We start from the raw sequence: 10578 nt of genomic DNA on the forward strand, positions 1-10578 counted from the left end.
GAACGGGGCGGCAGCGAGTGACCGGGCATGAGCGCCGCTCCATTGGGCCGTAGGCCTAGGCGCGCGGTGCCCAGATAGGACGGACTTCAGCGTCCTATCATTATCGGTTTTTATATGCGGTACTAAAAAAATTTGAATTTAAAAACCAGCACCGCGATTTACCAGAAAAACGAAACAAAAAAAAAAACGAATCAAACCACCCTAAAATTACCGAAACGCCCTTCTTCTCATCCTCATCACCTACACTCCCTCCTCTTCTGCAGAATCCAGCGGCCTCACCTCTCCTATAAAACGGCGGCTACCCGTGTCATTCGCTCCTCTCCTCTCTCTCCCTCCATTCCCCGTGCGCTCGAACGAACTTCCGCACGAAATTCTCAGCGTAAAGTGGGCCCTAGCGCGCCCCGGATCTCGCCGCGGGGGGCAATGGCCGCGTCGGCGTTCCTGCCCGAGCTGGGCACGCAGGTGGTGGTGCCCGTCGCGGCCGTCGTCGGCATCGCATTCGCGGTGCTGCAGTGGGTGCTCGTCTCCAAGGTGAAGCTCACCCCCGAGCCGCGCCGCGGGGACGGCTCATCCGGGAAGAGCGGCGCCGGCGCCAGCGAGTACCTCATCGAGGAGGAGGAAGGGCTCAACGAGCACAACGTCGTCGTCAAGTGCGCCGAGATCCAGAACGCCATCTCCGAAGGTGAGGCTGAGCGCCCCGTGCCGGTGTTCGTGTTTTTCGGATTTTGTGGATCCGAGGACGATTAATCGTAGATCTTGTGCTTCTGGCTGTTTATCAGTGGTTGATAAGCTCCACTGCTTCGGTGTTTGGCGGGAATTCTGCAGTTTTTACTGTTTTGTTTGCTTGCGGCGTGAACCTAATAAGTTTACTTATTACTCGTCGATATGATTATGGGGCATATCAGTTTGCTGAAGTGCAGAGTCCACCGTGCGTGTGAATAGAATTTCACGCGTTACTTAATTCTTTAGGCAATTCAGTTTCAGTCTAAAAATGTGCTCTCGATCAGCTGGTGTCCCGTGTTTGTTAGTTTGTTGTATGGATGTCTCACTATTTTTTTATTCTAGCTGTGTGCCTGGGTTATCTACTGTTATATTACTACTAGGCACAGTTAGATCCAACAATAAACTAGGGATGCTCCCGCTTTACCCAGCACATCTTATAATAGTTCTTAGCTGTGCGTGTCCTAATTGCGGTAAATAAACTCGTTGTTGTCCGTACTGGATATTTTTTGCGAGATATTTGTGGTGGGGCTGGATGTGTTCATATAGAACTAATGGTAGTGCTCTGTTCTCAAGAGGGGTCCCCGTATAAGTCCCTTCTGTGACCATCCTGTGGCCTGTGCTGTGACCATCCTGTGGCCTGTGGGGATAGGATAAGTTACTGCAGGCAGCAGATACGTCGTTTGCTGCACCTGTGGTCCTTGCTGCCCGATGTAGGATAACAAGATAACGAACTTTCCGTGGATTTGCATTATTGTAGCAGGTAGGAATTAGTTTTGTTTTCAACCGCATCCGCTGAACTTGGAAGGAATCCTAGAACGGACGCACATGGACCAGAGATCTTGTGGTCCATTCAACAGTGTCATGTAAGGTAATTATTGGTGCACAGTGCCTGTCTGAAGGTGCCTGCAGATTTTAAGCAGTTTGTCCTCTGTTGGCTGCCTCATGTTGGTAGTGATATTGGTTGGATTCTGTCCATGTCTTTGGTCAGGATTTGTTTCTTCTGATAGGATTAGCATTATGGTGCTTGGGTTATGCATCACTTGTGGAGCCATACTATGCTCATTATCCTTACATTACAGGAATCAGCAGAGTAGCCGTATGAAGATTTTGTTAACCAGCAGAGTAGACCTAAAAAGATTTTGTATGGCTCTCCATGATATGCGGATCCTTTAGTTACTTTAGTATTGCTACTGTCTGGTTTACTTCCCTTTCTCATGAGGTGATGAGGATTACAGTCCATCATTTATTTTTAACTTAGGTATTATTCTGTCTATTTTGATGTTGACATGCTTCTTGGGTGACATGTCCAGTCCTGTTGTAGTTAACATCGCAACAATAAAAGAGGATAAGTACTGCTTATCATCCTATTGTATTTTGTACTGCTATGTCGATATCTTCAGTATTTGATAGTTCTGTCATCATTTTTGTTATTTTTAGGCCTTCTCTTACTAGTGGTTATTCTCTGGTTTTATTGTATAATTGTATTCACACTTGTGGTTCTAAATAGCCTTGCTTTGTTTTTAACAGGAGCAACTTCTTTCCTTTTCACTGAATACAAGTATGTGGGACTATTCATGGGCATTTTTGCTGTCCTGATCTTCCTCTTCCTTGGTTCTGTTGAGAGCTTCAGTACCAAGAGTCAGCCATGCCACTACAGCCAGGGCAAGATGTGCAAGCCTGCCCTTGCCAATGCTATCTTCAGCACCGTTGCCTTTGTGCTTGGTGCAGTCACCTCTCTTGTTTCTGGTTTCCTTGGAATGAAGATTGCAACATATGCAAATGCCAGGACAACTCTTGAGGCTAGGAAGGGTGTTGGAAAGGCATTCATTACTGCTTTCCGCTCTGGTGCTGTGATGGGCTTCCTGCTTGCTGCTAGTGGCCTTTTTGTTCTTTATATTGCAATCAACTTGTTTGGAATTTATTATGGTGATGACTGGGAGGGCCTTTATGAGGCTATCACTGGTTACGGTCTTGGTGGTTCTTCTATGGCTCTTTTTGGTCGTGTTGGTGGTGGGATATACACCAAAGCTGCTGATGTTGGTGCTGATCTTGTTGGGAAAGTTGAAAGGAATATCCCTGAAGATGATCCGAGAAACCCAGCTGTAAGTATTCTATTTCTCAAGAGTCACATCTTAAACATGAGTTAATTTAATCCCTTGTGTTGAAGCTCTGTAACAACACGTTATTGACCATGGTAATGTCGTTTTGATGGATATTTACAGTTTTACACCAACATGCTACATTGAAAATTGACTTCTGCTTCTTGCAGGTCATTGCGGACAATGTTGGTGACAATGTCGGAGACATTGCTGGAATGGGGTCAGATCTTTTTGGCTCCTATGCTGAGTCTTCATGCGCTGCTCTTGTCGTTGCCTCAATCTCTTCTTTCGGGATCAATCATGAATTCACCCCTATGTTGTACCCCACTCCTCATTAGCTCTGTGGGTATCATAGCTTGCTTGATAACCACTCTTTTTGCAACGGATTTCTTTGAGATCAAGGCTGTAGATGAAATTGAGCCGGCTCTCAAGAAGCAGCTTATAATTTCCACTGCTGTGATGACTGTTGGCATTGCACTTGTCAGTTGGTTAGGGCTTCCATATACATTCACAATCTACAACTTTGGTGTGCAGAAGACGGTGTATAACTGGTACTGCCATTTCTTCAATTGATTTCCTATATTGTTAATATTTTTTTTTTCTTCAATTGATTTCCTATATTTTAATAACAATTTTTTTTCTTAAATACATGATCTCACTTTGATCTAAATTTGGTAGGCAACTATTCCTATGCGTGGCAGTTGGTCTGTGGGCAGGGCTAGTTATTGGATTTGTTACGGAGTATTACACGAGCAATGCATACAGGTGCATACAATTTCGATCATATTTATTAGTGTCTCTAATTTATATATTGTTTCAAGTATCTGACTACATGAATTTCCTTCTGCAGTCCTGTACAGGATGTTGCTGACTCCTGCAGAACTGGAGCTGCTACTAATGTCATCTTTGGCCTTGCTCTGGGATATAAATCCGTCATTATCCCTATTTTTGCTATTGCTTTTAGTATTTTCCTCAGCTTCAGCCTTGCCGCCATGTACGGTGTTGCTGTGGCTGCTCTTGGAATGCTCAGCACAATCGCCACTGGCCTTGCCATTGATGCCTATGGCCCTATCAGTGACAATGCTGGAGGAATTGCTGAAATGGCTGGCATGAGCCATAGAATCCGTGAGAGAACTGATGCTCTTGATGCTGCTGGAAACACTACTGCTGCCATTGGGAAGGTAAATGTCAATCTCACTGTTAGTTGCAATGTGTTTCTTCAGAATTGGCCACAACACCTTCAATGCATTTGTTTGTTTTTCTCTTTATAAAAATGTGCATTTTGAAGTACTAAATGCTCACTCCAATGATTTTGTGCATGTAGGGTTTTGCAATAGGTTCAGCAGCCTTGGTGTCTCTTGCCCTCTTTGGTGCTTTTGTCAGCCGTGCTGCGATCTCGACTGTTGATGTTCTGTCACCTAAAGTTTTCATTGGACTGATTGTTGGTGCCATGCTTCCATACTGGTTCTCAGCGATGACAATGAAGAGTGTTGGAAGTGCAGCACTCAAGATGGTTGAGGAAGTCCGCAGGCAGTTCAACACCATCCCTGGGCTCATGGAGGGCACTACCAAGCCTGACTATGCGACATGCGTCAAGATCTCTACTGACGCATCTATCAAGGAGATGATCCCCCCTGGTGCACTTGTCATGCTTACACCTCTTATTGTGGGGATCTTGTTTGGTGTTGAAACCCTCTCTGGTGTTCTTGCTGGTGCTCTTGTTTCTGGTGTCCAGGTTGGCACTCTGTCAACATATGTCTGTTTTCATTGTCCTAATCTCTTACCATGCTGCATGTTTCATTCATAATCTATATTGTTTCGGTTCAGATTGCCATCTCTGCATCCAACACTGGAGGTGCCTGGGATAACGCAAAGAAATACATCGAGGTAAAACCTTTGAAGACGATAGCATATCAGTGAGAAGGTTTCTTCCAACCCCATATTTTCTCAAGTGGATTAATTTTGGTTCTCTTCATGGTTTTACAGGCTGGTGCATCTGAGCATGCAAGAACCTTGGGCCCGAAAGGTTCAGACCCACACAAGGCTGCTGTCATCGGTGACACCATCGGTGATCCCCTCAAGGACACCTCAGGCCCCTCGCTGAACATCCTCATCAAGCTCATGGCCGTCGAGTCCCTTGTCTTTGCCCCCTTCTTCGCCACCCATGGAGGCATCCTCTTCAAATGGCTTTAGAGGAAGAGTGGAAGATCGATGGGTAATTTATTTTTTGCCGGGGGGAGAGCACTAGATACCTATGTCATAGAGAAGTTTCAGTTTACCCATATGGTGCATTTCTTCCTTTTTGTTTAGTTTGTACCGTGTCGCAGTCATGATGAACTTGTCAGCCATGGTATCACCTAGTTTTCGGGTCTAGTTGCAGTAGCCGAGTGGAGCAAACGTCTAGCATTCTACAGGATTGGAGTCTGGACATGGGTGTATTGGGAAATGTGATATTGCCTGTAGATATTTCGATGATGATGATCAAGAAATGCACAATTCAGATTTTCCCGTCTTCATGAAACAATGGAGTTTATGTTGTTTTTATTTATGTGATGATGATTGGATGTCTGTCTGCTGCCTTTTCTTGTTCGACATAGGTCACGGTGCTGTATTCCTTCTCTTACAAATTGTAAGTTGTTTCACTTTTCTAAATTAAACTTTTCTAGTTTTTACTAAGTTTATTGAGAAATGCATAAACATTTGCAACATCATCAAGTTAGATAAGCTTAAGTTTGGACGAAACTAAAGCTGACTTTCAAGTTCGATAAGCTTAAGTTTTTGGTTACATATGTATAGTGAAAGTTAGACAAGGCTAACGAAACTAAAACCGACTTTCAATTTCAAAATGGAGTTTTTGTTACATATTGGAAACAGGAGAAGCTGTACTGATTATTCTTGGAATAGGATCTAGAAGCTGTACTTATTTGATACATGTATTTAAAAAAAAAATACTCCTAGTTAGGCAGCTGCCGTTAAGCCCATGAAGCCTTGAGCCTATCACATCTTTTTGTCCCAGGGGAAAAAAAGGACAAATGTGGTGTGGCCCATGATGCGTAGTCACAAATCTTCTCTCTCTTTTCTTGGCCGAAATCCCAATCCCAAATTCTCCGCGAAACCCCCCAAATTCCCCTTCTCCCGCAGTCCCATTCGATGGCAGCAGATTGTGGGAAGCTTACGACGGATGTAACAAGTCCTGGAGATTGGGATACGTACGTCCGGGTCCGATGGCGGCAGCACGTCCAATGCCAGTCGCTGCTCTGCTATTGCGAGGTTGGCGCACTTTGGTGCTTGCATCGGTCAAGTCAATATCGGAAAAGAGTCGCACCACCAGCTGGATTAGACAAGAACAAGAAGACATTGGAAGAATCGGAATGGGGAATAAGCTGACTGTGGGCTCCGCTGTGCAGGTAGGCCTAACCCTGACAAGTCGCATATGGAGATGGAGAAGCCAATTTCAAAAGGTATGGGGATTGAGCCTCATTCCGTGTGAAACCCTAGGATTGAAGAATAGAGCAGACCTGCTGCCGAAGCCAAACCTAAAATAAATCTCAAACACAATATCTATAGCCTTCAAGGTAGTACCTATATAGAAGATCTATTTTAAATACCAGGAGAGGCATAACCTAAATCTAAGTATCCTCTCTCCTGAAGACCCATTTGCAGAAAGGGTTGTCTTTTGAGTCTTATTGTTGAGGAAGACCAAAAATAACTATCGAACCTTTTACCTATAGCGCTACCTAAAGGATGAATGGATCTTGTATTTTATGGTAGCAGCTGGGGAGTTGCTTGTCTCCGTAGCGCTGAAGAGACCACACCTGCACTGTGAAAGCGAGAGCAAGCAAAGAATTTTGAATGTGAAAATAAAACCTCTAAATATGTTCGATTTCGTTCTATAAATAACAGAAGGTGTGCTTCAGTGGCATTGCAAAATTCCAATCATCATGCTCATCCAGCAGCTGCAGGTGTGGTCAACCCTGACGCCGTGCCGCACCATGCGTCACATCTAGTTGGTCTCTGCTCCTGGAATTTCAGATCTCGCTCTATAAATCACTGAAATTCAGCAGCCTATTTCTTTCCCGTCATATCTGACAGTGGTTGCGGTCGGCGAGTTGCTAGCCTCTGTCGCGCTAAAGACGGTTTTCGGCAAGCTGATTAGCCTTACCTCGACGCCACCTGGAACGAGATTGCTGGGCGGCTGAATTTCAGTAAAGATTATAGGAGCATCGAGGACAAGCTGTCCTTTGTCCATTCTTTCCTGAAGGACGCGGAGAGACAGTCGTCAAGGCTGGAGAGCGTCCGTCACACGCTTAAGAAGCTCAAGGCTGCAGCTTATGACTTGGAGGATATGCTGCTCCTCTTCGAGTCCTGGACCACCGCCCACAAGGGTGAAAGCCTTGTGCTTAGCATCAAGGCTCCAAAGGTGAGTTGCCACTTGCCAACTACTTGAAAGCTAAACTACAGTAGCTTATGATGAACTCGTTTCTGACCCATGCCATTTATTGACAAATGACAACAGGGGTTAGTTTTATGCTTTGAAAGGTTGAAGATGCCTCATAAAATGAAAAGAATGAGGGAAACCATAGAGGAGATAGTAGATCTTCAGAATATATTCAACTTCATAGAACACACTAGCAACAATGATGAAGAAGTAATCAGGAAACGGGAGACATTCTCAGATGCTGATGAAGTCCCTGTTGGGAGGATGGAAGAAAAAGAAAGATTAATCAGTATGCTGCAAACAGATGACTCAAACTGCCTCATTGTTTTTATCTCTGGCTTCGCAGGAGTAGGTAAAACTACTCTTGCCCAGATGGTCTTCAACGATGATAGAACAAGGCAATTCTTTGAAATCCAAGCGTGGGTCTATGTCTCTGTAAAATTTGATATCAAGACCATTGGTCAATCTATCATCTCCCAACTGGATAAATCAAGCAGCCCTGCTGGTATCACCTTGCAAGCTACACGCAACCGATTGAAAACTATTGTAAAAGGGCAACGGTTTCTTATCGTTCTCGATGACATATGGGAAGAAGATCCAGATGAGCTGGAAAAACTAAGGACATTGCTGCGGGGTGCTAAAGCAGGCAGCAAGATCATTGCAACCACACGCAGTGTAAAAGTTGCTAAGCTAATGAATGGGAGTTTGACAATAGAATTAGGTGCTTTACCGGACAATTACTGCTGGGAGTTGTTCCGAGCCATTTCCGCATGGAAAGGTGGATGTTCATAAGGAAAGTATAGGAAGACAGATAGTTAAGAAATGCAGAGGAATGCCACTAGCAGCAATTTCTCTCGGATACCTTTGCCGGACAACTAATGAATGGAAAGCTATACTAGATAGTGATATCTGGGCAGAAAATGGAAAGATACGAAAGTGCTACCATCACTGAAGCTTAGCTGTCAATACATGTCTTGTCATCTCAAGCTCTGTTTTGCATATTGCGCGGTTTTTCCCATAGGCTGGTATATAGAGAAGAGTAGCTTGATTCAGCAGTGGATTGCTCTCGGATTTGTTCAGCTCCATGGTGAATCGTTCACTGCACAACAAGCTGGAGAAAGATACTTTGAGGATGTTCGCGAGATGTCTTTTCTTCAGGATGTAGCTGGAATGTCCCCAACTGTAAGACTTTCATTTTTCTACTGTTTATCTTATTTTGGAGATCCAAGTTCTATTTAGGTAACCTCACCCCCCCCCCCCCCCCCCCCCCCCCACCACACCCACCCACCCACCCAAAAAGAAAGCCAATCCACGCCGATTCATCTGTACGTGGTCTAGTCACCCTCTCAGAGATATTTTACCCCATTGATTTAGGGAGCATTTTTCTCTTAAAATTCATGCCCAATTTATGTCTACTTTTGTTTTTTTTGATAAGATACATGCTAGTTAATATATGTCTGAACTGCAGAAGGTAGTTGACTAACATGGGTACATTTCACTTTTCAGCCATCTGCAAGATATAGCAAACCTCGAGGTGTATTATTCCAGATGCATGATTTGGTTCATGAGCTTGCAAGATTAGTTGCGGGTGACGAAGTTATTGCCTTTGACACTAGGCAGCAAAATCCTCCTACAAATATAGACAACTGTCGATACATGTTGCTCTCAAACTTATGTGACTCATCCCCATCTTATTGGTCTATTCCTAGGACAGCAAGAGTTCTTCATTTTAAGGAGTGCAGCATTGTTCAGACTACTTTAAAGTCTCTTACGGGAGCTGAATTCTTACGTGTGCTGGATTTGAGTGCATGTACTATTTCTGATCTACCTGCTTCTATCGGCAATTTGAGACTGTTGAAGTTCTTAAATATATCTGGAATGCAAACTGGTCTGCTGCCTATCTGGAATGCAAACTGGTCTGCTGCCTAAGTCCCTGAGCTCATTGCATGGTTTACAAGCATTGAACCTTTCTGAAAATACTTGCCTTGCTGAACTTCCCAGTTACATTTCTGAATTTGTCAACCTACAATATTTGGACCTACATGGCTGCTCAAATATTGAAGAGCTGCCGCAGGGCATTCATAAACTCAAAGAGCTACTACACCTGAACGTATCAAGATGTGGTAACCTACAATCGCTGCCAGAAGAGTTTGGGGAGCTTCGGAAACTTGCATGGCTAGTGTTGCCATACTCGAGATTGCTTTAGTCGGTTAGTGTTTCCACGCCGACGACTTGTGTTCCAAAATCGGTTTTGTAGCCCCGAATACCTTGTGTTAGTATAACAGTATAAGGTATTGAGAGAGAACACTCGTTATTGCGTAGAATTAGAACTTAGCCCCCGAGCTAGTTCCTGGGTTTCGAGGACACAAGACCTTTATTCATAGCAATTCGAGACGTGCATTGTTAGATCTTATAGGATCACCAGGAGCATAGATTTAGTTGGGTACTTGCTGTTGAATAGAAACATAAATTCTATAACATCTACCAGTGTAGTAACAGTATGTAAAACGAGAGAAAGGAAGGGGTAGAAGATGGATGTGTCAAACTTGACACCGCAGTGGAGGAGGATCCGCTCGTGTCCGCCATGGAGTCGATGTCTGCATTAGGGCAGCGACGGTCGAGGAAGACAGGTGGCAGCGCAGTGCAGTGGTGGCGGTGACGTAGTCCGATGGCGGCGCGGCTGGTGGCTTTCCGTCACTAGCTGCGCGTCCTCTAGATCGGATTAGGGTTTGTCGGTGGGGAGCTCGGCTCAGGCGAACCTCGTGACTTGAGCCGCCGGCCCCCACCTCTATTTATTGCGCAGTGTGACAGGGGCCCTCCAGCCATAGTGGGCTGGGCGTCCCCGATCAGGGTGCGGATCAAAGGCCCAACTAGGCCGTTGGGTCCAGTTTGAGATTGAGATCAATCTAACAATCTCCCCCTTGATCTCCTACCATCTTTCAATTTCATATCATTTACTTTTGTTCATTCCATTACAGATTAGCGCATAGAGCATGTTTCATCGTCACGGTCAATTGCCGATAGATTTAACAGCTACAACACAGCACTCTGTTCTGAAATAGATACTTAACTTTAGGCCTTCTTTTATCCAGGAATTATAGGCTTTCCCTTAAAACCATGCCGGCTACATGTTCTCTGAACACGTTGGATGGTAAGCCTTTTGTAAGCGGATTCGCGAGCATCTTTTCGGTACTTATATGCTCAAGATTTATGACATGATCCCGGCTTTATCTATCACAACATAATACTTTATGTCAATGTGTTTGGCAGCACCACTTGACTTATTTTTGTGAGCATACTGTACTGCCGGATTATTAT

At 44.6% G+C, this 10578-nt stretch overlaps 1 protein-coding gene and 1 pseudogene across 1 annotated transcript; both read left to right on the forward strand.

Annotated features, from left to right (window-relative positions):
- The first annotated feature begins 308 nt into the window (after positions 1-308).
- On the forward strand, positions 309-5362 carry LOC136527131 (pyrophosphate-energized vacuolar membrane proton pump-like; annotated as a pseudogene).
- Positions 5363-6046: 684 nt separating this feature from the next.
- On the forward strand, positions 6047-9466 carry LOC136526345 (putative disease resistance protein RGA3). Its single transcript, XM_066519039.1, has 8 exons — positions 6047-6092; positions 6230-6283; positions 6726-6784; positions 6979-7242; positions 7339-7981; positions 8282-8442; positions 8767-9176; positions 9262-9466. The coding sequence occupies exons 1-8, from the start codon at positions 6047-6049 to the stop codon at positions 9464-9466; spliced, it is 1842 nt and encodes a 613-aa protein (XP_066375136.1).
- The last annotated feature ends 1112 nt before the right edge of the window (positions 9467-10578 follow it).

This window comes from Miscanthus floridulus, chromosome 19 (assembly GCF_019320115.1).
Source record: "Miscanthus floridulus cultivar M001 chromosome 19, ASM1932011v1, whole genome shotgun sequence".
Classification (NCBI taxonomy): domain Eukaryota; kingdom Viridiplantae; phylum Streptophyta; class Magnoliopsida; order Poales; family Poaceae; genus Miscanthus; species Miscanthus floridulus.